At 47.6% G+C, this 27,825-nt stretch overlaps 2 protein-coding genes across 2 annotated transcripts; both read right to left on the reverse strand.

Moving 5' to 3' along the window:
* Positions 1-18,797: 18,797 nt before the first annotated feature.
* EI90DRAFT_3031711 (uncharacterized protein) lies at positions 18,798-19,902 on the reverse strand. The gene is made up of 3 exons (XM_039058336.1): positions 19,726-19,902; positions 19,468-19,639; positions 18,798-19,398 (listed from the first exon to the last, which is right to left on the reverse strand). The coding sequence occupies exons 1-3, from the start codon at positions 19,873-19,875 to the stop codon at positions 18,998-19,000; spliced, it is 723 nt and encodes a 240-aa protein (XP_038922610.1). The 5' UTR covers positions 19,876-19,902; the 3' UTR covers positions 18,798-18,997.
* Positions 19,903-25,710: 5,808 nt separating this feature from the next.
* EI90DRAFT_3011559 (uncharacterized protein) lies at positions 25,711-27,482 on the reverse strand (the record flags this gene model as incomplete). The annotated part of the gene is made up of 8 exons (XM_039056474.1): positions 25,711-25,719; positions 25,772-25,803; positions 25,871-25,911; positions 26,395-26,535; positions 26,632-26,831; positions 26,878-27,210; positions 27,370-27,406; positions 27,463-27,482. The coding sequence occupies 8 exons, from the start codon at positions 27,480-27,482 to the stop codon at positions 25,711-25,713; spliced, it is 813 nt and encodes a 270-aa protein (XP_038922611.1).
* Between the last annotated feature and the right edge of the window lie 343 nt (positions 27,483-27,825).

Genomic DNA, 27,825 nt, shown 5'->3' on the forward strand with positions numbered 1-27,825 from the left:
AGGACATTATCTTCCAACAGGATAATGACCCAAAGTGTCATATCCATCCATGGCCATCGACTTCCACTACCTCCAATCTCTCCGGACTACCTCCGCTCCTTCTTCACTAACCTCGGAGCTCCTGTATTCCGCAATCACCTCCGCTTCCCTCGATGGTCACCACCCCCTCTTTTCAATATATTACCTACGCCTCCCTAAGTACAGAGCCCTGAAGGCTTCCGGACAGCTCCAACGTCCACTAGTGCACTCCCTCCTCCGCTGGGCAATACACTCACTTGCCCTGCAAGCCCACCTTCAGGCCAATCCCTCCTTTCCATTTCTGGGTTATCGCCTACCATTCCGCTAACCCCATAACCTGACTTGTCAGTAATATTCAATCAGCTAATGTTTAACCCCGTTAGCTCTGCTCTGCTCGGCCCTGTCATTCATGGGCCTGCCCCCGCTGTAACTATACATACTTGACTTGTACATAGGTTACACCTTAGTAATAAAATCGACTAGAGTTGACCCCCTTTAGTTCTCATTGCCAGTAAGTAAATTAGGGCATGGACATGTAACTTGGCACAGCGCTCCTGGCATAAGTCGCTGAGGCCGAAGCCCTCCACCACGGAGACATTCCTTCATCTCGATCTGGTCTCTGACACAAAGCACTACAGCAAACTTGCTCAAAAGTGGTTCCAAGGTCATAACTACACTGTTCTGAAGTGGCCAGCACAGTCCCCAGACCTTAACCCCATAGAGCATCTCTGGTGGCATGTGAAAAGGAGGTTGGCTGACTATGAAACTCTTGCAAGTGGTGTGGGGGAGCTCTGGGATCGTTGTCAGGTGGAATGGGAGAAGATACCAAAGGAGGTGTGTCAGAACCTAATAGAATGTATGCCTAGAAGAGTACAAGCTGTAATTAAGGCAAAGGGGGGGTATACCAAGTATTAATATAGTAGAATTATTGCCTGCAACAAAACTGTTCACATGGAATGGGTGACTTCATCTTACAATTACATTTCCATAAATGGGAATATGACCTTGGGCTGATGGAAGCAACATTTTGTGATGTCAGAGCATCTTCTATGAATTTCTCAGGAATTTCAGAATTTTTCCTAAGCCTGTATGAGTGTGTCTTTTCAAAACAGCAAAACATGTGAACAGTTTTGTTGCCCACTGTACGAAGCACTGCTGATGTCAGGGAAATAGCCCCAAACCCTGAGCCACATGTAATTAAGATACATATAGTCACGTGGGTAAGTGGGAACCTCCAGGTAACTGCTTACACACTACCATAAAATACACACCCTTGTATCACTTACGGCTCTGTGTGCTGAGCTACCCTGAGACCTCACAGCTAATAAGCAGTACTCTGAGTAAAAACTCAGAGAAAAACAGACTTGCAGCAATGCGCATGAGAAATACCCTAGAGGGGGGAGCAACAACCTAGAGGAAACTCTAGGGGGAGTGCCCAAAACCTGGAAGAAATCATAATTCCAGAAGAGAACCTTCAAAAACAATTCGAAGGAAAAGACCCCATTGAGGCAATAAAATCTGGATACATGCAAAGCCAGATCCACCAGGAAATCCTAGAGAACCTGGGGAATTTCAAAAACTTCTCCATAAAAGATGGGCTGATAACCTGACTTGGAGAAGGAGGGACAACCAAAATAGTAGTCCCAAAAGGAAACTATGAAAGGAAGTCCATTTGAGGAATAATCCTCGAAAATATCCACAAAACAATTGGACACTTAGGATCCAAGAAAACAGTGGAAACCCTCCATCAATACTTCTGGTGGAAGTTGATGAGGAAGGACACCCCCAAGTTCTGCAGGTCTTGCAGAACTTGTCAGACAACAAAGAAAAGCACCTGGAGAAATCCTGGATTGCTTCACCCACTCCTGACCCCAGAAACACCATGGTCATCAATAGCCATGGACTTCACAGGTCCATTCCCAACAAGCTTGGGATATGATTACCTCTGGGTAATCATCTGCAGATTGACGTCCAACATCCACCTGACTCCAATAAAAACAACAACAAATGCATTAGAGCTAGCGTTCATATTCTGAAGTTGTAAGACTTCATGGTCTACCACACTCGATCATATCAGATCGACACTCGAAATTCACATCAAAATTTTGGCACGAACTACACTGAATACTGGGTGTGCAGTTGAAATTCACAACTGCATTCCATCTGCAAGGCGATGGCCAAGCAGAAAGAATGATACAAAAAGTAGTACAGATACTACATGCAATGGTCAGACCAGATCAACGTGACTGGGCAGCAAAGCTGTTGATGGCAGAATTTGCAATCAATGCGAGCTCAAACACATCGACAGGATTTGCCCTGTTCGAATTAATCTATGGCCACATGCCAAAGATGTGCCTAACAGCACCACCCTCAGACTACCCGGGAGTGAACGACTTCGCCCAAAAGGCAAAGGAAAACCTCATGGCAGCACATGATGTGATAATACACAATTGTGCCACTCAAACAATCCAGGCGAATAAGAAAAGATGCCCAGACCCACCTTTGAAAAAAGGCAAGCTTGCATACTTATCCATGGATAAGTTGAACCTACCCAAAGGGAGGGAAGGCAAACTAAAGCCCCTGTATATAGGGCCTTATGAAATTCTGGAAACATTTCCAGAGACGTCAAACTATGTCCTCAAGTTGCCACCACAACTTGAACAACAAGGAATCCACCCAAGATTCCACGTATCCCGGCTTATGCCTCACAAGCTGAATGACCAAGAAACCTTCCCAAATAGGGAAGTAAACATATTTTATGATTTTGGGGAAGACCCTGATTGCGAAGCAGTAGTTCGTGAAATCTTAAACCACATGTGGGTTCACAACAAACTCTGGTTTAAGGTTAAATGGGAGCTAGGGGACACCACATGGGAACCCCTAGGAAATTGCAACGACCTTGTCCACCTGGATGAGTACCTCACATTACAAAATGTAAGGGAACCAGAAAACCTCCCTATCAAAGAAGACAGGGAACTCTCGGCATCACTATGCCCCCAAAAATGGAGGTGGAGGAAGTAAAGCCGAGGGACGATTGCCCACAGCCAAGAGCGTGGGAAAGTTCTGAGTGAGGAACTCGCCTGGACAGCCACACCATGTGCTAGAGATCACATGGGCCAGGCGAGTAACTTGCCTAGACCACATGAACCCCAGGCTCACATGTAAAAGCATACACAACTGCGGCGAATCCCATGCATGCAAGAACTAAAACCCCTCCCACCACCAGGAGAAACATAACGACGAAATGTCGTTCTCTGGGGGAGGTAACCCTCGATTTGATCCAAACAAGCCACCAGACATCAAGATACGACAACCCAGGGAGCAAGGCTCCCCAGAACAACAACAACACCAGGTGCAGATAAGCACCATGGACTACACAACGCATGCGGCACAAATCAGTGCTGCAAACCAACAACCATCTGCATTGCCAACAGGCACCACATACCCCCAGCCTCCTCAAAGGGGCTTCCAACCATATGTGGTGCAAACTGCACCGATGGCGCAACAAGCACCATTCCAGGGGCAGCATTTGCTGCTGCAGCCCCAGGGATACTCCCCAGGGAACTTCCCTGGCCAGATCAACCCCTGGATCGGCCAATTTGGCCCAGGTCCAACAACACCCCAGCCAAATGCAGGCTGGGAATCAGTTATCGCATCAGCGGTAGCTGCTCAGACAGGTCAGCTCCGCAAGGAGCTGAAAGAGATGAAGTCCCTTGTAGGAGGGAGACGAGGGAGCGACAGCAGCTCCTCGTCCAGACCATCCAAATGGGCACAGTCTGATAACTCGAGGGCATCAGAAGATGCCTGCAACAATTGCACCCATTGGAGGCGTGAATACAACAGAGCACAAAGAGATGCCGAGGACATCTTCGACTCTCTGAAAGACACAGAGAGAGAGGTCGATCTCCAAAAGAGGGAGATTGAATTACTAAAACGTGAGCTCAGAGAGGCACGTGCACTGGCAGACCTTGCTGCCAACCCATCATGACAGGGGCCTCCCAGGTCAGGGGGAGGGGATACAGTGCCAGGGCACTGACTATCCTGCCACCCCATGGGCAGGCGACCCTGTCCGGTTTCATAAGGGCAAACCCATGTCAAGGGGAAGAGGGAGAGTGGTAGGCAACTGATGGCAGACCCTAAAACAGGGACCACTGCCAGAGGCGGCGGGCCGCTGAGTACCTCAGTACCCTATGGGCAAGCTACCCTGCAGGGAAGTGTCCACATGTTATACACGACCACCGAACTCAACGAGTTTGGCAAAGTCGAAGCTCCAGTAGAGGTAACAATCGACCCCAACTTCCCCATGAGGAGAATAGCAGGGTCAGAAGCGGCGCATGACACCGCATATGCTTGGTGGACAAGCATGAGTGGGAAAGAATTTGTACACTGGTATGAACAGGCCGAAGCCGCCTTCAAAAGCAGCAAGGTACATAGAGTCCTTCGCAAAAAAGCGAAGGAAACCAAGAAATCCTTCTTGGGACTCCCGAGTATTGCAAGACTCATGGAGGAGTACAATTCCCCAGAGAACAAGGGAAAAATCTCCTGGGAAAGTCTAGGCAAAGCTGCCTATATAAAGTCCCAGTTCAAACCACTCAGGACTCCTGAGGAACGTGCCGCAAGAACTGCAGAATGGGAAGCAAAAGCTTCCAAATACTGGGAAAGAGACACAAGTCTCCGCGCTGGACAACCAGGCCAATGACCACCCTTCCCCATGAACGGTAGACCTACCATACTCTACACCTGAGCCAAGTAGCTCAGGAACACAACAACCTGCTCCCACCCAGGGAGCGCCCACTTTGTCAAGCCCACAGCTCGACAATGTAGCCCAGGCTACGTCATCGCATCCGACGCAGCAATTGGATGTCCAGATGAACAACCCGGAGGAAAACCCTCCTCTGGGGCAATAACTCTACCCTCGAGGAAAGGGAAAGTGACATGGTAATATGCCATTGAGGTGCCTGTGAAAACACCTTCCCCCAACTCAAGGCCCCACACACAATATTGTATGTGAGGAACCGCAAGTAACAATTGCAGAAATCTCTACTTCACCAAAAAAAAAAAAACTCACATCCACCACCACTCATGTGTAAACACCATTTACACTTGAACCCTCATGGAACAAGTGAGGAACACCAAAGACATACAACCTTTGGGTCGAAATTCATTTTTGACAAACTCCATTACTTTCCTCTCTGTGATACCCATGTATCGCTGTTCACTTCAAAGTGATGGCCCACACTCACTTATTCCCTAAACCTTTTTTTCTTCTCCCTTTCACTGACATGTATAAATCGCCCACTTTAAAGTGGCAACAATAAAAATGCTCATTGATAATTTCAAACTCAATGTAACTCAATTCTTAAATTTTATTCTCTTCATCATTAACCTTATATACATTGCAAATGCAATGCAAGGGGGGAGGACGTCAGGGCAATAGCCCCAAACCTGAGCACATGTAATTAAGATACATATAGTCACGTGGGTAAGTGGTAACCTCCAGGTAACTGCTTACACACTACCGTAAAATACACACCATTGTATCACTTACAGCTCTGTGTGCTGAGCTACCCACTGAGACCTCACAGTGCTACAGGTGTAGGAGAAAAAGAGAGGTCATCCATATAAAGATAGAGAAGAAGGGAAGAAACAGAGAAAGAAAGAAAGGGTGCAAGAGTGGAGATGGAGAAGGAGAAGGTGGTGGCACAGTGCAGCATGGCATGCCCTGACATTTGTCCATGGAGTCACTCCCCTGTCAGATCATTGCCAGCTTCTGCCAGGTGGTGGCCTCCCGCTTCGGGTCTTGGAACATGTTGTCAAGTTCCATGTTGAACTCGTCCATGGTGAGCACAGGGGAGCCTGCTGTCAGCAGCGAGATTGTGCATTGCATTGCCCATGCCCCTGCAGGTCCTCCCTTCATGTAAGACAACACAAAGAGGATCTGGGAGAGGGCAGTGGGGAACTCAGATGCATGGACATGGAAGTAAATTCCACATTCGGCTTTGAAATGGTTGAGATCCTGCCTGGCTCCTGAGAAGGGTGTTGGGGGGGCAACCTTGGGTGGTTTGGGTCTGGGTGCGGGTGCAGGAGCGGGTGCAGGTGCAGGTGCAGGTGCAGGTGCAGATGGGGGTGGGGGGTGGTTGCAGGCTTGGCTTTCCACGATGGCCTGCAGCTCCTGAAACCGGGCCAGTAAGTCATCATACTGTTCTTCTGACACCATAGTGGGGGAGGCAGGGGAGGCAGGGGAGGTGGGGGAAATGAGGTTAAAGCCTTCTTCTGCTGTCAGGGACTCATCTGGGGTTAAGGAGGCCTGGGCGTAATATGTCAGATAAACCACGAAAAACCCTGTACATCAAGTAGATATCAGAAAATAGAAGAACCTGAAGTTTAATGAATTTTTACGAATTATTACGACTACATACAATAAATCGGAAGAAACAAAATTAATAAAAATACTTCAAGCCCAGCACCAACAAGACGGAATGCTCGGGGGAATTTATAGCGAATATTGAACAAGGAACTAGGACAATCGATCAATATTTGACTATAAAACCAACCAGAGAACCTCCATGGAAACTACTTTCCCATGCCTGCACTTGTAGTTGAGGCTGGAAGTACCACAGAACAAGGATTCCTTAGGAACCAATGCAAAATTCAAAGTCGTGTTTATAATAGGGAATGTAGATGTCTCCAAAACGGACCCAATGAAAGTAATTTCAGGGAAAAATACACATAGACGACGGAGATATGACCAAAACTCTCGGAAAACGAGGACAATGTTCAAAAGGAAAGTGTGAAGAACAAGCCGTAACGACCGAGACGAGCTTGATGTCCCACTAGAAAGGAAGGGATCTATTCTTAATCCACCCAAATTTTCATAATAAAAGGTTCATGCATCAATGAGATATTCATTAACGGGATGAGCAACATCAAAGTCATGGCTCAGGGAAAAGACGATGTTCATGCAAGATCCATATTTAAAACACATAACAAAAGTTACATGGAAAGTATCATAAATTGGAAACTATTGTTATGCAAAGTTTCAGCCCAAACAGTCCAGCCATTGTGAAGTTACACCAACGATGGGAATATAGAAATCTGCATCATGCTTAAAGACACATGAGAGTGGCGATGCGAAGGGAACTGGCCATTGGAACTGAGATCTGCACTTCGGCAGATTGTGAAGACCAATTTCTGTCCAAATAAGGAAGACCCCAGTCAAAACAAAGCACAGAAAGCACAAAACCACCTTAGATCATGAGGGAAAAATCTGAAATAAATCATGGAAGCCCATATTGAGGATACAAACACCTGAACATACAATAAACTCTGAACAATTAAACAGAAACGGCACCCACATACAAACAACTATGGGAATGACGCACGTGATTACCGAATGTGTGCATGAACTTTTGCTAACTCAACGAATACCAGGAAATAGAACACAACTTTAGTACCATTGGAAAGGTGGGAATAAATGAAAATTTATGATACCAAGAACGTGAAAAACTATCCAGAAATGAATGAGATACAAGGACATGAAGTTAGAAACCTGAAAATGCGTGGGAAGACAGCTTCAAGAGGTCCAGAGCCCTAAATAACATACATAAAAATATGAAATCTTCGAGGACGACCTACTTTAACAACGAACAATACATATGGAGGATTAGGATGTGATAATACAAAGGGGAATCAGGGAAGATGAACGAAATCCACAAAAACCACTAAACTATGAAAGACCATGGCAGGAATTTTAGGGAACGATATTCTAATGAAGTGGATGTTAGAACTGGGCGAGGGCGGACGATTCCAGAGGGGAACCGGAGACTTAGCAAGGAGGGACCTTGGCCTCAGCGACTCAAGCAGAGCGCTGTGCCATTGCTGTTTGTCCATTTGGTCCTTAATTTCACAGTAGGCGAGCAGGAAGTCTCTAGGGGGCATTTCAGGTCGATTTTAGACTAAGGACTAAAACAAGTATGTACAAGCACCGATATATATAATGGAGGGGGCGAAAGCACAAGGAAACAAAGGGGATCCGAATCGGAACGAAGGCATCCAAACAGGAACAAAGGGATGACAGAAGCGGAGTGGTACCGAAGGTCATAAGGCAGAACCTGTGGTACGTCCGAAAGGAGGTAAGGAGGGCGAGGCCCAGAGGGGCAGGAGGATGAGGGGAAGTGGGGATGATGACTAACTGGCTAGAAGAAGCAGCAGTCCAAATAGGGATGAGGGGAAAACGCGAGAGATACATTACAAGCGGCGAAAGTGCCAAAGATGATCCATGAAGCTCAGAGGTTGCAGAGCTTATGGAGTTTATGGAGGCAGGGTTGAAAGTCTGAGGAATATTGGCAATGGTGTTTATGTAGTATGAGGTCACCAATGCAATGGACTAAGGCCGAGGTGGAGTCAAAGTCTGAGGTAGGAGCTATGATGGAGGCTCGGAGCAAAGGTACCAGCGGTGTCTGAGTACAAGGTACGGGACAGTGGTGGAAGGTCGTAACTTGGCAGGAGGTCGGCAGAAGAGGACCAGAGGGAAGAGAGAGGAGAGAGGGAAGAGGGAAGGAGTGGCGGAAAGGAGAGTTGTCAGGTCCGAAGGTGAGTATCGGAGCGGACGAGAGAGGAGTAGGAGGAGTAGTAGGAGGGTGGCGGGAGGGGTGGTGTTTGGTCCGAGGTGGGTATCGGAGCGGACGGAGATAGGACAGGAGGGACGGAGGAGTGGAGGTGGCATGGGAGGTGAGAGGAGGTGTGGTGCCAGGACTGAAGGTGAATATCGGAACGGACAGCAGTAGGGTAGGACTCCAGAGGTGGTGAAGGAGGAGGTCCGGGAGTTGGGTTGGGGTCGGGTATGCACGGATATGACAGTGGAGAGCTATAATACATTCGTTTGAGTAACTCTTGACTACTAGCAAGTTTTTCTTTCGGTTTTAAACCTGAATAATTTACTCATTTAACCAATTCGTGAATAAAAATGGAATAAATCAGCTGAAGGTCTCAGCGCAGCCATACGCATAGTAATGCGAAGTTGGAATTCAGAATCACCGAGTCATAGCAAATTTAATGGTAAATATGAGGAATTTGAAATAGGAAACTGTGACAAATGCAGCACAGTCAAGTTTTAATTAACCATTAAAAAAGCTTAGGCGAGGAAGGACAATAAGGATTCTAGGCGCAGTCTGACTGCAGTAGAGCCGCAGTTCAGCGCAGCAAAGTGCAGTAGAACTACAGCATGAAAATTTCATTCTTTATTCAGTTTGAGAAAAATACACTGTAAATAAATCCTGTAAATACGAGGTAGAGCATGAAAAAGGAAGGCGACCCAAGGAGTATAAAAGGGAGACCCTTTCTGCGACCTTTCACCCCCCCCTCAGAGAAGTAAGAAAATAGAGTATTATTTTTCTTAAGCATTTCTGGTTGTCACTCCAGCGTGAAAAAGTGATATACAGTTAAGATTGCCACTGTATTAAAAGGCAGCAATTAAGGAGAGAAATATTAAGTAGATATTTCAACAGGAGAGCTGGTTAACACTCCAGATTTCAAAGTGTAAACACAAAACAGTTATTTTGCTACTGCTAAAACAAGCAATAAAATAAGACAAAAATAAAACAAACTCAAGGGACACTCCAGACACAATCTAAATCCATTAACTGAGTAGAAACTTTGAAACTTCACCAAGTAGAAGATTTAATTCAAGTTAAATTCCAAATTAAACAATGCTACACAGAATTACACCTAGACAAATTAAGAGATTTCAATAAAGGAACAGCTCCGCAGGGCTCGGTTTATCTGTAAGTCAACTCCCAGAAACTTTTAGACTAACCCATAAAAATAGAATTAGCCAAAACACTCAGATTGGTACTATATTTACAACAAATACTACTAGTACACTTCCCCATCCTAACTAAAGAACCAGGGAATAGCTTGGTGGTGGTCTCATTTGAACCTCCCAACTGACCTTCCTTCATTCTCTCCTTCACTGTTGATCTCAACGTCCACATTTGTTCCAAACAGGATCTGTGATCTTGTTCCTTTCGTCCCCATTTGAAGGATGACTGGGTTCTCCAATTGGAGGATTGGGATATGGACTGCATGGATGAAGTCTGGCGATATAGCATCCATTTTGGCTCCACTGTCAAATAGTGCATAGGCTTTTACGCCTGCTATTTTTATATGAGCCATCAGTGTTCTCTTTGTTGAGAGCAGTCTGTTTGCGGGGTATTTTCCTGCGTCTTTGGGATGCGGAATTTCGCATCAATCAAGGGGGTCTGGGTTTTGATGGACTTTTGGTCCTTCTTCCCTTTCTCCTTGTTTTCCTTGGGTACTTTGGTGTATTTCCCCAAGGCTTCAGCAACTTTCTCGTCTGCCGTGTTTTCTAACTGGCATGCTATGGCCAGTTTGATTTTATAATTTATGTTGTCATGATCGACGACTGACATTGGGCCCATCCTTATGGTCCCAATGTTAATTTCCTCACTCTCTGAGTCGGGTGAGTATTGAGGTCCCTTGTATGGGTCCTCCACTTCGAAGCTTGATGCTCCGGAGTCACCAGAGTTGTCCTCTGGTTTTTCGTCTGATGAGTCTTCCAACTCTTCTTCTGATGTGTTTGCAATCTCCATGGCAGCTATGCACCTTGGTTTTTCATCGCTCATTGCATTGTGTTTTGGGCAATCTTTCGTTTCCCCTATTTTGCCACATTTGCTGCAAATTGGGACTGACTTTTGATCAGTTTTCCTCGAATTTTTTGAGGATGTATCCTCTTTCCATCTGGATTTTGGCTCTTCAGCCTTCTTTCCTGATGGGAGGGTTCTACCACAGCCTGTGGTTGCTGTGGTGGTTGTTCAGGTATAATATCCCGATTTGTAGGCTGAAGACATCTTCAGCCTGTCGATTATCTTGTCAGAGACCAGATTTTAAGACGAAGGAATGTCTCCGTAACGGAGGGCTTTGGCCTCAGCGACTTCTGCCAGGAGCGCTGTGCCTAGTGACACGTCCGTGCCCTAACTTACTGACTGGCACTTAGAACCTAGTGGGGGTAACTCTAGTTGATTTTTCTGCTGGGGCGTAACCTATGTACAAGTAGTGTATATATATGGTTACAGCGGAGACGGTTCCGCAATTGGCGGAGCCGGACGGAGCGGAGCTAACGGGGTTAAGACATTAGCTGACTGAATATTACCGACGAGTCGGTTCGCGGGGTTAGCGGAAAGGCAGGCGTTAACCCAGAAACGGAAAGGAGGGATAAGCCTGAAGGTGGACTCTGCAGGGCAGGCGAGTGTATTGCCCAGCGGAGGCGGAGTGCGCTAGCGGACGTCGGAGCTGTCCGGAAGTCTTCGGGGCTCCGTACTTAGGGAGGCGTAGGTAATAAATTGAAATGAGGGGGTGGTGGTCATCGAGGGGCACCGGGAGGTTTGCGGAATACGGGGGCTCCGAGGTTGGTGAGGGGGGAGCGGAGTTAGAACGGAGGGGTCGGAGAGCCCGGGAGTCGATGGCCGGGAATGGATATGACATATCTTGTCTACACGAGATATTGCTTTTAACATCTCCTCATTGAGGAGAAGTCTGCTCTGATTCTGTCATGAGCGATCATTGCCCTCTTCCATTCGAGGGGAATGTTGTTTAAAAACCTGGCATTAAAAGATGCTTGGTCTGGCGGCGTTGTAGGAGGGCACAGCAAGTACCACACAAACAAGACCAGAACCACATTTTTCGAGGCTCCAACGAGCACCCTCAAGCCTCCGACACATTCAAAATGCCCACGGCACATTTCCACATTTTTTTCAATTTTTTCCATGCTTTTTTTCTCAAGACTCATATTGCCACTTCCCCAAAATTCACGGATATCCACCATTTCCCCCATATCTCCACCAATTTTCCACCAATTCACACGATTTTGAGCTTGAAGGACAGCGACGGATCAGGAGAAGAGGATGAAAGGACGGGACGGGAGTTAGGATGACGGATATGCGGTGGAGAAGCGAGATTGATGGCTGATATTGACCTTATGGGCCTCAATTATTGATTTTATTGCTACCTTGTGGACACTTTTTTGCCTTATTGTTTCTTAGCCGAGTTCTCAACATTCTTCCTGTTTCCATTGACACCACCCATCGGGTATTTTCTCCTATTTTTTTGTTCTGATTTCCCTTTTTTTTTATAAATATGCCCAGTTTATCTTGTACTTACATTGTTGGACCCCTCATCTGTGCTACAAAGACTGTGGTGTTGAGCGACCCTTCCATACGTTTAAAGAGCTTAGTCTGACTCCCTGATGACTGTCCAAGAAGGACCAGGGTGAGTTCTGAGTTTTAAAAGAGTTTATTAGTATCATGCACTTGCACTGGGACCGTGTGCGGCCTTACCGGTAGTAAGATTTTCTTTGCCCCCTTTTTCTTTTCTTGTTTGCTGCTGGGTTACATCCCTAGCATGCTTACTGCGTCACCATCTGGGATGCTGCTTTAGACAGTTCCAAGTAGAACTGTTTTAAGCCTTTTTCTGCTTTGTATTTAACATTGCAGTACTTCTTTGTCGTGTTCAACACAGCAGAGGCTTTGATGAAGGTTCTCATCAGTATGTTGAGAACTTTGAGAAACATGCCCTCGTCTCCTCTGAGGAGAGTTTTGTCTCAGAGTCTTATTCCAAGGTCGAATGCGGGTCCCCCTAATCCGTGAATCAAGCAGTCCAGATGGACTTCGTCGAATTGGGGACCTTTGCAGGTGAGGAATCCCAGTAGTTCTATGAACCACTCCCAGAACGATTCCATGTCGTTCTCCCCTGACCATTTCTTGTCAGGGAAAGCCAGCCCATTTTTTAGAGCTTCAGGCTTCACTCCCTTTGGGTAGGGAATGAGTATTCTCACTTTGGCCATTCTTATGGCCTCTTCGTACCATTTCTCCAGGTACTCCTCTTGCTCCCCTGCCTTTGCAGGGTCGCTATTCAATGGAGATCTGTCCTTTGGGGGGGTTTTTGCTGGGGGGAATTTTCCTCATGGCGTTTCTCTGGTTTCAGGCAAACTCACCTGAAGTTGTATCTGGATTCTCTCATTGTTTTGAGAGAGTGTGGTTGTGTTACCTCTCTGTTTAAGAGGTTTGTTGAAGGTAGATGTTTGGCTGAACCCCCGGTACATGCCGATTCTCCTCCTGATTTCTGAACAGTGCCTTCTTTTGGCATTGTCTTCTCCTATCCTTGGGAGAAGGATCTCCTTCGCATCTCTGTTGAGTTGCTGATGATACTCCAGTGTACTTTCACTGGTTGTTCTTTTCATGAATTTTTCACGAGTTTTGGTTTTGTCCTGGCCCATGGCCCAGGGGTATTTTTTTGTTTCCTCACTATTTTGTGAGAAGTTTATCTCCTTCAGCAGGTCTGTCTGCTCGCTGATTTTGTCAGTCAACGCGTCAATTGCATTGGCCATTCTTTCTAGAGTTATCTCTAGATGAGCCATGCTATTATGGCTCATTTCCTCAATCTTTTTTTGGATCGAGTTTATTGTGTTTATTATGCATGATTCCTGGTTTTCCAGGAGGAAGTTTGGCTGGGTGAGCAGTGACTCTCCCCAGTTGACATTGCCGCTTCTGGGGGTTCCAGAAGGGGTTCTTGGAGTAAAAACTCCATGCTCGCTTTGTTTTGGCGAGGCCATTGCAGAGGGTGCTTGCCTTTCATAGAGGGGTCTGTTCGCTGGTTTTTCCTTACTTTTCCATAGGGCTTCCTCAGCAAACTCCCTCATTTCGGTTTGCCTCCTCTTCATTATCTTGGAGACCTCCTCTGAGGTTGGTGACCTTGCCTTGTCTGGCATGGTGTGGGGTAGTGTGAACAGTGGAAGTTCTTTTGGAGCTTCCGCGCTCTGGGAGATCCTGCTCTCAGGGTGTTTTTTTGCACCTTCTCAGGCTGAAGCCTGAGAAGAAGTTGGTCTTCATTTTCTGTCCTCCATTCAGATGGAACCTGGAACAAGTCCAGTAGTTTGTCAGATAGCTTACGTGGAGGTTCTTCCCTCTGTTTCCCTTTGTCTGCCTTTGGGGCTTGACTTGGGGACATGGTGGAGGACTCCAGGGGATAGTGGGGCCCTGGAGATTCCTGCGACTCTATCCAATCAGCTTTTTGGGCTGATGGTTCATGTCAGAGACCAGGTTGAGACGAGGGAGTATCTCTGTGGCAGAGGGCTTCGGCCTCAGCGACTTATGCCAGGAGGGCTGTGCCAAGTAACATGTCTGTGCCCTAACTTACTAAACTTGCAACCAGAACTGAAGGGGGGTAAACTCTAGTCAATTTTATTACTGAGGTGTAACCTATGTACAAGTTGAGTATATATATAGTTACAATGAGGGCGGGTCCACAAATGGCGGAGCCGAGCTAACGGGGTTAGACATTAGCCGATTGAATATTACCAACGAGTCGGGTTACAGGGTTAATGGAAAGGCAGGCGATAACCCAGAAACAGAAAGGAGGGATAGGCCCGAAGGTGGGCTTTGCAGGGCATGTTATAGGAATGGACCAGAATCTTATGGTCCATGGTTACAAGCAAGTAGAACCAGGTATGCCTCCTTATTGTTTTCCCCTATTTCTCTACCCAAACCCCATGCCAAGCTTTCCCACTGGGTTTTGGTGCTGGCTGGGGGAATTGTTGAATTTCAAGGGACTTCCCTTGACCATTACAACTTTTATATTAGATATAAACTAGTCATATGACATGTAAAGGCAAATGCCGAAAGAGGTTTTCTTCATCGAATACATAACCCACAAAACCTTGTACCGCGATTGTAACTGCCACACCATTGCGCCACCACTGTAAGCCTTCTCTGTAACATCTGAATTGGTCCATATCGATGTCTACATCAATATTCTTACAATCTGTGAGAAAACCTCATCAGCCCGGTGAGTGCTCAGACACCGGACCTCACTCTTCCCACTCCCACCCCCCCACTGGGTGGTTGAGCTCCTATTCCTATCCTTCCTGTAGTACCCTACTGGGTCCTACAACCCTTCCTCCCTTCTTGGGAGGGAGAAGTGACCCAGGCAGCCCCAGGATGCCTGGCCACATACCCGCAGGCCCAAATTCCCACGGTCACTCACTACCGTGCACTGGTCAACCAACCTGTCTGTCCCAACAAATCCCGCTACCGGTACGCTCCCTTGAGCGCCAAGTAACCGATAGACAACCACTGGGCTACTCCCTCAAGGAGTGCCAACTACCCACACTACCGGTATGCTCACATGAGCGCCAAGTCACCGCTAGCCAACTGTTAGGTGGCTCCCTCGAGGAGCCCCCATTATACCCGCTGCCGGTACGCTCCTCGGAGCGCCAAGTTACCGTTAGTACACCCGGTCTCAGATCTCCTGCTCTCCCTTCAACGGCTATGCAGCCACCTCTGTCTGTGAGCAGAACGGCTCAGGTTGGGTTCCCCGGAACCCATTCCTGTAACAGGGCAAGCGAGTGTATTGCCCAGCGGAGGCGGGAGTGCGCTAGCAGATGTTGGAGCTGTCTGGAAGCCTTTGGGGCTCCATACTTAGGGAGGCGTAGGTAATAAATTGAAAGGAGGGGGTGGTGACCATCGAGGGGTACCGAAGGGATTGCGGAATACGGGAGCTCCGAGGTTAGTGAAGAAGGAGCAGAGGTAGACTGGAGGGATTGGAGGGATCGGAAGTCGATGGCCAGGGATGGATATGACAGTTCAGCGCTTATGCGTTTATTGCACAAGTCGATCACCTCCTGAGGAGGTGAGGGATCTTCCCCAGCTTGGGTTAGATCAATGTGACATGGGGTTCTAGGGGTATTGGGCCCCACACTTACTCCACATAAGTTTCTAGAACCTTCAGGGACCAGCCCTGAGGTGGTCGCTTTTTCCAGATTGTGTTGATCCTCATCATCGTCTGATGATGGCTGTTGATTTGAATCTCCCATGATGGGAGATTGCGGTTTTTTGATAAACCGCTCCTTTTTTTTAAATTGTCACTGCAGATGTGACCTTGCCCTTGCAGGCATGTGTTTAGGCGCCATTGGCACTACTGAGTCAAATTGTTAAGATGTGATAGGTTTGGTGGGTTGTGTTGTAAAACACACCTCATACACTTAAAAAAGTGTGAGGTCTCAGTGGGTAGCTCAGCACACAGAGCCATAAGTGATACAAAGATGTGTATTTTAGGGTGTGTGTAAGCAGTTAACTGGAGGTTCCTGCTTACCCATGTGACTATATGTATCTTGTAATTACATATGGCTTGGGGTTCAGGGCTATTGCCCTGACACCCAGGGAGCGCTGAAAGAGGGCTCGCGGCTCTCTATGCCGACACAGCTCGTGGGGGACAACTCTCCCTAAACTCTACTTTCTCCACTAAACTCGCTACGTTCTCGATCCTTAACTCCGGTGTGGGTTCTCTGGGATTCCGCAAGGTCCGGGCTCAGTGTCCACTACTCACTCGTTGTGAGCTAGATCACTGCCCTTATTCCTACTGTTGGAATTCCACACACTCACACCCTCTCTAGCGCGTCCTAGCACCTTAGAGAAAATTGGGGGAGGGGAGAACTTCTTTTCCAAAATCCGGTATGTACAGGATACAAGGAACAATTATTTTTAGAATAATTGATGGAAATATTGGTACCATATGGCACCTGCATACCTTATTAGGCGAAATAATAAAAAAAGGGTAACAGTAACAATAAAAGAATATCAATCAATATCTGAAATGATGGCAAAATATGAAAATATAAGGAAATAAGCGATTTCTCAGCGGATTTATGGAATTAAGAGCCGAAATTGGAAATGTAGCCGGAGATAAATCTCACACAGCCGATAAGCATTTTTACCAATTTATTAGACGCCGTGGGAACGAGTGAGGCTGGAATTCTGGGTTGCCGCTTGAGATTCCCATGCCCGCACATACTCGTGACCTGCTGTGCCTAACTTCTCCAACACAGAACTCCATCAATTCTCCACCATTTGGGATGTTCTTGGTACCGTCAGAATCGTACGAATTAGCACCATTTTTAGATACCAATTCCATACCGAGTCGTCGCATGAATGAAAGTAGATTTCTGAATGTTGGAAGCAGGTATCCAAGCTGGCTCTGCGCGTGGGCGATTATCCCGCCTACAGCGCCCACTTCGTCAAGCCACAGCTTGACAATGTAGCCCAAGCTATGTCATCACATCTGATGCAGCAATCGGATGTCCAGATGAACAACCTGGAGGAAAACCCTCCTCCGGGGCAATAACTCTACGCTTGAGGAAAGGGAAAGTGACACAGTAATATGCCATTGAGGCACCTGTGAAAATACCTTCCCCCAACTTGAGGCCCTGCACACAATATTGTATGCAAGGAACTGCAAGTAACAATTGTGGAAATCTCTACTTTGTCAAAACCCACATCCACCACCGCTCATGTGTAAACACCATTTACACACGAATCCTCATGGAACAAGTGAGGAGGAACACCAAAGCCAGATAATCTTTGGGTCGAAATTTATTTTCGAAAAACTCCTTCTCTTCATCACTTTCCCCTCTGTGATACCCATGTATTGCCGTTCACTTCAAAGTGATGGCCCCACACCCATTTATTCCCTCAATTCCTCTCACCAACATTGTCATATCCATCCCTGGCCATCGACTTCCACTCCCTCCGATCCCTCTGGTCTACCTCCACTCCTTCTCCACTAACCTCGGAGCTCCCGTATTCCGCAATCACCTCGGTACCCCTCGATGGTCACCACCCCCTCCTTTCAATTTATTACCTACGCCTCCCTAAGTACAGAGCCCGAAAGCTTCCGGACAGCTCCGACATCCGCTAGCACACTCCCGCCTCCACTGGGCAATACATTTGCTTGCCCTGCAAGCCCACCTTTGGGCCTATCCCTCCTTTCCATTTCTGGGTTATCCCCTACCATTCCGTTAACCCCATAACCCAACTTGTCGGTAACATTCAATCAGCTAATGTCTAACCCCATTAGCTCCACTCCGCTCGACTCTGCCATTTGTGGACCGCCCTCGTTGTAACCATATATATACTCAACTTGTACATAGGTTACACCTCAGTAATAAAATTGACTAGAGTTTACCCCCCTTCAGTTCTGGTTGCCAGTTTAGTAAGTTAGGGCACAGACGTGTTACTTGGCACAGCGCTCCTGGCATAAGTCGCTGAGGCCGAAGCCCTCCACCACGGAGACACTCCCTCATCTCAACCTGGTCTCTGACAGCTGAGGCCGAAGCCCTCCACCATGGAGACATTCCCTCATCTCAACCTGGTCTCTGACAAACGTGTATAAATCGTCCACTTTAAAGTGGCGACAATAAAACACTCATTGATAATCTCAAACTCAATGTAACTCATTTTTTAAATTTTATTCAATTCATCATTAACCTTGTATGCATTGCAAATGCAACGCAAGGGGGGAGAATGTCAGGGCAATAGCCCCAAACCCCGAGCCATATGTAATTACAAGATACATATAGTCACATGGGTAAGCGGTAACTTCCGTTAACTGCTTACACACACCATAAAATACACATCTTTGTATCACTTACGGCTCTGTGTGCTGAGCTACCCCACTGAGACCTCACAGATCAGTTGTCATTGGTGAATGGTACACCACGGAATCGCGCACCCCTGCAGCATCCACACATGGGGTACATCTCTTTTATTCGTATTGGGATCTGTGGCAGTTCTGTAGTGCAACTCGGGATGTCCCATGTCCGTTCAGCTCGAATTCCGTGATACACACATAAGAGACTATAGCGAGTTGTAAATTGCCATATGGATGCGTCCTCAGACAGTCAGACTGGTGAAAAACTGGGATTGTAACTCGTTCACTTGTACAGATGCGCACTTAATTTGGAATGGAAACATGATGAGTGTAACGACTTGTCAAGTAACATAACAAACAAGAAGGATACTAATCCTCAGACTTGTGAATGGGAACTGAGGGGAACGAAGTTTTAACAAGCTCCGTTTGTGGAACATCAGTGTCAGACAAGCAGTCCATCAGTCAAACAGAATAATTAGCCTCAGAGATATGAGATGGTCATGTTAGTGGAAGAGGGGATGTCAGTGAAAGAGGTGATGTTAGTGGGGGAGATGATGTTAATGGAAGTAAGGGGTGTCCCGTTAGGTGCAATGATGGGTTGAATGGACGCTTCCAACAGACCACTTTTCACCCCCACTTTGTCAACAGCGAACGTGTTGTAGAAATTGATACTGCCCACAAAAGACTGAGAGCGGGGTCCCTCGATACCCCATGATGCCGCAAAACAGAGAGGTTCTTTAGCTGAAGGGATGTGTCCGCTCGTCGCGTGGCCAGAGGTTAAATTCTCAACAGTTGTGTTGTATCCGACCTGCAACGCTTCTACAGTTATCTGAGCCATATCCCCGGCAATGAAGGATACTGCCGGGGGAATGGGTCCCAGTGCTGGTCGGGGTACAGTAACGAAGAAGTAATCAACACACAGTACGAAAGTCAGCCTCATTGGGTACGTACCAAAGACTTCAGTCCCATTGGGATTAATTGAGAAACCGACAAATGCGGATACACGAGCATGAGTACACAGAAGGATAACTACTGCATTCAAGTACTGGACGCTATCTGCGGTCAAATTGGTCGGGCCAAATTCCGGAATAACAAAGCTCGCGGTAACAGAAACATAATTGGTCTGCAAGTACGAGGAAGCGCACAGTTGAATGGTGATATCCCGGGTTATACGCATATGAGTATTAAGCCTGAGGCGCGATAGCTTACTCTACTGAGGAGCGCACCAGCGAATCCCTGATTGCTGTCACCCAATCCACGGGTGTCCCTTAGCTCTCGGATGAGATTGGCAGTGGGATGGGCCGTGACAGAGGCAAGAAGGGTCGCGATGAAGCTAGTTGTTGCGAAGTTCAGAAACATCTTGTAATTGTTTAGGTTTTCAATCCGTCGGAGGGTCTCCATTCTTTATATCCTTTGTGCAACCCCTATATACTGCAGCCAGATTCGCAAGCCGCAGCTCAATTAGTACATGGTGATATTCATAGACATTGTGTTGATATATGGTGTATTGACGATACATTTGTGCATGCTACAATCATTGTGATTAACGAAATCTTCATGTTTATTGGTTTGTCTGATGCGGTGTTGATGCGAACATCACTGATACCTTCTTCCGGTTACCATTTTTCATACATTGATCCTTGCTGACCACCACATCTTATGGCTGCAAGCGATATTATTGATTATGGCTCCTAGCGGATCGGATCGGATCGGATCCGGATCAGAATCCGCGGATTTTTAGAGGTTTGAAATAAAATCCGTTTCCGGCGGTTAGAAATCCGCGGATATGCGGATCAACCGCGGATTGTAGATAAAATGTTCCAAAGTTGCATTTCGTCAGAATTGTCCTTGACGAGAGCTTTCTAACAATCCCAAATTTGTCCATATTGGTGGAGAACTGATGGAAATATGGGGAGAATGGTGGAAAACTGGAGGTCAAATGCCTAATTTGGGAATAACAGGCCTGGGTGGTCAAATAAGACTTGAAAAATTGGAAGAAAATATAGAAACATAGGAGGGGTATCTAGAACAGTAGCGACAATAGATCCGCGGATTAGAAACCGCGGATATTATCCTGTCAAAAGCCAAATCCGCATCCGCAGATTTTCGGATAAATCTGCGGATATCCGAGTGTTATCCGATCCGCTAGGAGCCCTATTATTGATATGGGGGTTGGCAGCACAAGTTGGAAGCCTTCACTAGAGTGCTTGCCTTGCTTTGCCAAACCTGCACAGCATGCACGCATTTCAGCAACAGAATGTGTCCAAGGCATTTAAAATCGATGAAATGAAGATGTAGTTTGCCAGAGAGGATGTTGTTGTTGTTATATCAAATTTATTACTCCCGCGGTCTCGTTAGCACGTGACAGAGCGACACATCCCACTGCATTACATCAGTACATGAGTATTGAGACTGAATTGACCAATAAATCATCGAGAAAAACACAAAATACTTTTTTGGATGCGAGTCTTTTGGGTTAGTGGGGCTGTCCACCTCATGTCTGTGCACAGTGCTGGTCATTGTCCGGAGGGGTATCCAGACTGTTTCCCACAGTGTCAACACACTTTGCATAGTTGGATAGCCCCTTCAAATAGCTTCCAGAATATATAATTTGAGACTAAATTGACAAGCAAGTTATTGAGAAAAATTGTTAGAATGGGTGGATTTGGATGACTCCGGAGTGGAATCGGAGACTTAGCATGGAAGGACCTTGGCCTCAGCAACTCAGGCAGAGTGCTGTGCCATTGCCGGTTGTCCTGGGGGTCCCTAATTTCAGATCTAGCACAGGGAAAGTCTCTTGGGGGGAGTTCAGGTCGATTTCGGACTGAGGTTACAAGTTACTATGTACATTGTATATAAGGAGGGGTCCGGAATCAAAAGGAACGAGGGTACTCCAAAAGGAGACAAAGGGAGCTGGAGGGAGGAACAACACCGAGGGTCAAGGGTTTGACTCAATGGTGTTTCCCAAAGGAGGAGTGAAGGGCCAAGGCCCAAGGAGGAAGGAAGGAGGTTGGGAGTGGGGAATGGCTAGCTGACTGAATAGAAAGGAAGCAGTAGCCCAAATAGGAATGAGGGAGAATAGCGGAACTGAATGGAGCAATGCAATAGTTGCAAGGTCCGACGTAAGTCCGGAAAGTCCGAACTCGGAAGTTAAACTCCGGAATATTGGCAAACGTAATTAAATGGAATGAGCTAACCAATACAATGGGTATAAGTGGAGGTGGGGTCAAAGTCCGAGGTTGGAGCTAAGACCGGAGGTTCCGGAGATGGGGACGCGAACGGGATTCCGGAGCGGAGGCCCGGAGTTGGGAGCATAGGTGTTGCGTACTCGTCTGGAAGGTGTTGAGGTTGGGGTTGGACCCGGAATGTTCCAGAGTCGGACCGAAGGGTGTGTCAGAGCCGGAGGTGGGATAACCTCTTGGGAGTTGGCAAGGAGAAGGTGGTGGAAGGTGTCAGGGCACACCCGCCTGACCTGCCTCCACCCGGGCCCACCTCACCTGGTTCCCCCTCTTCCACCCTGCACCCCTCCTTCATACCCCTTCCCCCTCTATCCCTCTCCCACTTCCACTCCTATTTCCATTTCTATTTCTATTTCTATTTCTACTTCACACGGACGACCTTTCCCCTATATCCATGTATTATTGACCCGCCCGCGACGCACACACGACGTGCCTAGCCCCGGACAACCCCGGACGGCTCTAGGGTGCAACCTAGTGCGTGCACGTGCAGCATACACCCTCGGGATCCCCCACAGGGACACCCGGGTGACTGCGGCTGTATGCGGGGTGACGTGGCGGACCTCATGTGACCCAAGCCGCATGTATATAAACACACCTGGGGTGGGAACCGAAGAAGTAACCTTCTTCTCAACATTCCCACTTCAGGTAAGTAGCATAGTTCCCCTTTTAATAACAACTCAACATTCCCACTTCAGTCTAAGTGGCCAGGGATCGCCGTCCCACATCGGGGCTGCCAGTACGCACGCCCGGTCCACCCCCTGTGAGGTCCTCAGCACCGGACACTATGCCTGGACCGCCTCGACTGCGGACGCGACCCTGACAGAAGGGAAGTAGGACTCCGGAAGTCAGGTTCGGAGTTCTGGGAGCCTGGAGCAGAGGTCGGGATTGTATGGATATGACAAAAATGCAAAATACTTTTTTGGACACGAGTCTTTGGGATATCAGTGACCGGGGAATTTTGATGACTTCAATGACTGTCAGTGAAATTTAGTGGCCCAAGCACTATCCCAAAGACTTGCATCCAAAAAAGTATTTTGCATTTTTCTCAATAACTTGCTTGTCAATTTAGTCTCAAATTATATATTCTGGAAGCTAGAATTTGATGGATTGGAGGGAGGATGTGTGGGCAAGATGCCACATGGAAGCCAAACTTAGTCACTTGGATCCTCCCAATTTCATAGTCACTGGCCAAGCACTCAGCTTGCTGGTGTCAGTAATCCACCAAGCAACAATGGAAAGTCGCAATCTTGGACCAGTGGATAAATATCTCGGAGCTTGACCTCAGTGATGAAGAAAAGCTGTCTCTCATTCTGGTGGTGAGCACATGCAATTCATGGTGGAATGTGAAGTGTGAGCAGACAAAAGCCCAGTGTCATATCCTGGATCTTCTGCCTCCCTCCGCTCTATCCCTACACGACTCCTATGACCTCCACCAGCCCTCCCAATCTCTCTCCGCTGCCTCCAGTTGATGCCAATGACCCTAGGATTACCTCCTCCGACTCTCTCCCGCTCTGCCACCCACCTATGTCCACATCACCTCTGGACCTCTACCACCATACCTCCACCTCCTTGGACCCCTTGTTCGAAGGAGATGGGCTTGCTTGTTGTTGATGAATCCCAACTTGTCATTCCATCCTCCTTCCTACCTCCGGTCTCCACACCTCCGGTACCTCCTCACCTCCAGTACCTCCTTACCTCTGGTACCTCCTCATTCCTATCTTACCTCCGGTCTTGATAATCTTATTGTTTTATCATTTGATATTTTCTACAACCCCAATCTTCCAGACTACAACTTCGGGGCTCCGGACCTTTCCAGATGTCTTTCTCTGTAGTTCCCTGCTTGTTCATAGACGCTTTCAGACCTTGCCATTCAGTTGGCTTTTATTTCTCTCACTCCACAAAACCTCAGACATAATTCGGGCTTTTCGCCTATTCCTATTTGTCTTGTGGACTTCTTTCTATTTACTTCCCTTTCCCCTTGGTAACCTTTGTTTACCTTCGGATCCAATTGTTTCCACTATATGTATGCGCATACCCCTCTAGTAAATAGTCCCCCCCCAGTTATAATACAAACAGTCTTCAGCCCTCCAAAACCTCTTCCAGGACATCTATCGCATCCCACTCATCTGCTGCTCCTAAGAACTGAGTAACAGGCACTCCCAGAGATGCCTTGGTATAACACCCAACAAATCACGTGGCAAATGATTCACCCTTGCTAACGCCTCCCCTGTGTCAGGGACACGTCCGGGGTCAAGGGGGTCCGGGTATAGCGCCCGGCGCTGAGGACCTCACAGGGGGTAGATCGGGCATGTGTACTGGCAGGCCTGATATGGGACAGCTGTCCCTGGCCACTTAGACTGAAGTGGAAAAGGTGAGAAGAAGGTTACTTCTTCGGTTCCCACTTCAGGTACATTTATGTACATGCGGCTTGAGTCACATGATGGATGCCATGTCATCCTCGGAGACAACCGCAGTCATCCGGGTGTCCCCACGGGGGATCCCAAGGGCATCTGGTGCAGGCGTGTGTGCTGGGCACAGTGGGGAGCCGTCTGGGGAGCCTGGGTTGGGCAGGTCAATAGTACATTGATACAAAGAAAAGTGGTCTGTGTAAATAGAAAGAATAAACAGGAGGGGAATGATGGGAAGAATGAAATAAAGAAAAGAGAGAAGGGAGAGAAGAGAGAAAGAAAGAGGAGGGAAGGAGGGAAGGAAAGGATGGGCAGCGGGGGCAGCGGGTGAGGTGTGGCCAGGTGGGCCCCGGTGGGCCTGGGTTAGGCGGGTGTGCCCTGACACCCCATTAAGTAGTGAGGGGGGGCCTCTGGCCCCCTTCTGCTGGTGGCCTCGGTTCCTCTGTCGCCAGCTCCCCTGACAAATTGTGAGGTCTTTGGGTAGCTCAGCACACAAGGCCATAAGTGATACAAGTATGTGTATTTTACAGTGGTGTGTAAGCAGTTACCCGGAGGTTCCCGCTTACCCACGTGACTATATGTATCTAATTACATGTGGCTCGGGGTTCGGGGCTATTGCCCTGACACAAATGGGGACAACGAGAATGTACTGGGTGCAGTGCTCCATTCTGAGTTGCTGAAGCCGAGTCCCTTCAACACCCCATCACCCTCGAAGCTCTGCCCCACCTCTGGTCTGTCTCTGACCCACCATCAGATGACCTGGAACACTGAGCTCCACCTGACAGCGTCGCCTGGATAGCAATCGACCTATCCTCTAAGGAAAGATGTTCGTGACACCCAGCAGAAGAAGCTGAAATGAAGGAGAGCACTGCAGTCCGCAAACAATCTCGGGTGCAAGTCACACAAGATGATGGCGATGAGGGATTGGTGCTCACCAGGGAACTGTCAGGGTCCGGCCCTCATTCCGTGACAGGGCCAAGGAGATCCTCCTAGTTGCTGGGGTGTCCAGTCCCAGTCCGAGATCCTCAAACTCACTGAGGGGGCTAGCCCCAGCCTTCACAGGAAATGAGTTGAGAAGAAGGGTAACCTTCTCAACCTCCTGTGAAGCCACTACAAATGGGAGTCAGGAACTATACAGTTTTCGGTTGCCGACTTTCCATAATTGGCACCCCCCTGGGGGAAGATTCTGGGCGAGCTGCTCACCCAGAAAGTTCCCACGGTTGTGGCTGTGATGGTTTCTGGGCAAGTAACTTGCCCAGAACGTTCCCACGGGTCTGCATGCATGCGGGATTGTGGAACAGTGAAGGGAAAAATAGGAGAAAATGGGGGAAGGGTACCTGAGGGTGTGTGGGGTCAGGGGCTGTGCCCTGACAGGAACTGGCAGTAGAACCTGCATCAGCCAAAGTGTTGGGTGGGAGGCATGCTGCAGGGAAATTAATGGATACAAAGAGGATTAGATGTAAACTAAGGTAGATATGATCCTGAATTGAACAACATAAAAGATTTTGGGAATAACTCTGGTTGCAGCAGCATGTGGAAAAGGCCTCTCACATCCGCTGAAGTGTTGAGTCAGAGGTGCACAGCAGGGAAGTGGCAAATCAGACTCACCCTGAAAGTGATGTTTACGGGGACGATTGGACCTAGAATTTTGATGGACAAAGTATTGGGTTAGAGCTGTGCGAAAGGGAAGTTGGAAGTTAGGCTCACCGCTAAGGCAATTAATGGAGACATTTACAAGAGAGTTAGATCTAGAATTTAAATGGATTTGAGTATCCTAGCTAGTTAGATTGGGTTGCCAAGATATGTGTCAAAAGCTTCTCTCCCCCCAATGCAAATCCATCTATACACTTTTGTCAGGGACTGCGTGTCAGTTCACGACGAAGAGGGCGTTCCCGAGAATCCTAGTCGTTGTTAACGCTGAGGTGCCACCCTCAGCGGAGATAGGAGTTATATACATGGGTACCGCTACCCACTAGAGTGTGGCTACAACGAGATAGAAGATAACCGATAGAATGACGACATGAAAAGATAGCTATTCATTCGGATAATCGTAAGCGAGGTGTGGGAAAGGGGTGACATGTGGACGGAAGATAGGAAGCGGGAGCTAAGCGAGAGCTAAGCGAGAGCTAAGCGAGATTACCTGCGTTCTTCGGATCACTCCGGATCGTCTTACGGCAACTCCCTTCCGGCATAGGGAATCAGGGTAGCCGGTTAGGCCGTGCCCTGACAACTTTGTGGTCTGGGAGCGACCAGGGATGTACAGATGATGTGACTCCCAGAGATACACCACTCTGAGGCAATTGATATCTGCTCTGATGTCCACCTGGGTACGACCTGGATGAACTCTTGCAAGCCCAACCATCCCCATGAAGCTTTGAAGTAAATCTTTCAGTTCAACAATATTAAGTGAGATGGCTTCCCTGAGAAAGCAAGAATCAAATGCATTCTTTCGTCCATTGAAAACCCACTTCAACCAAAAGTTCAAATGTTCTTGAAGTAAGTCCTGTTTGTGAAAGTGGCCGGGAAATCCCGATGGGTTAACTAAGTAGTTGAGGAGAATTGCTGTTTGTGTCGCTGTGGGTAGGTGCCACCAGAAATCACGGGCTTGTTGAAGCAACTCATTGCCATAGTTGTTTGACCCGATACCAAAAAAATAGAAATGGAGCCACTGCAACATCAGATTTTATGTAATTTAGAGATTGAACAAAACTTACGTGAATAACCTCAAATGTACGACCAATGTCCCCATCATGTACACTGGTGTTGAACTCGTACAGATGGAGCAGATTGCAATAGAGGACAATACTATTATAAAGTTGTGTGTCACTGGTGAACTGGTCATCTAAGTGGGGAAGGTCATTTGCAATGGGGTCGGGATTGTCAGATGGAGTGGCATCATCCATGTCACCAGTATTAAGAAATGAAATGCCGTCGTCTGGCTCAGACAAAGATGGTTGGGGTGTGGGGGACAACACGGAAGTTGGAGATGAATGAATCCCACTCATCCAAGAGCCAAAAAAGGCCCCACCAACAGTGGAGTCGTGGTGCTAATCAAAAGTCACAGCCTCTGTTGTGCCATATGTTGTATATATGTTATGTGCGAGATCAACCAAGTCAGCAAATGAACATTGATGGAGCAGGTAACCAGGCTTGCAATATTATTGAAGCTCCTCGATGAGGTGCAATCGATTGATTTCACTGGAGACAAAAGGCTGTGTTGCAGCCTTCTTGGGCAAAAAACATCTGTGATCAAGGGTGGGCATCAAACTAACAGATAAACAAAGAGATTATGGACTTACCTGGCATAATGAAGAGTCATGGTTGTTAAGACCAGTTCAGCCAGCCGGTAGCATGGGTAAAATTCGACTTTTTCAGGATTGATGTTCTGCCCCAGTGCCTCAGCAGCAGTACGAAATCCAACATCCCCCTTCCCTTCTTTTGATGCCCAGTGAGCCTTAAAAATCCCTTTTAAAAACACCCACTTAAGGTGCCACAGCTCTATAATGGGGAGCACCCATGAACCAGGAGCAACAGAGTGATGTTTGATTGAGTAGAGTGTGTAAGTGGGCTACTGTTGCTTGGTCCCTGGACACCAGGAACTGCCTTCCCTCCAATTCATCATGGCTCAGTCCCAGTTGTTGAACAAAGGCATCCAACACGAC

Source organism: Cantharellus anzutake (assembly GCF_015039405.1).
Source record: "Cantharellus anzutake strain C23 chromosome Unknown EI90scaffold_3, whole genome shotgun sequence".
NCBI classification, from domain to species: Eukaryota; Fungi; Basidiomycota; class Agaricomycetes; order Cantharellales; family Hydnaceae; genus Cantharellus; species Cantharellus anzutake.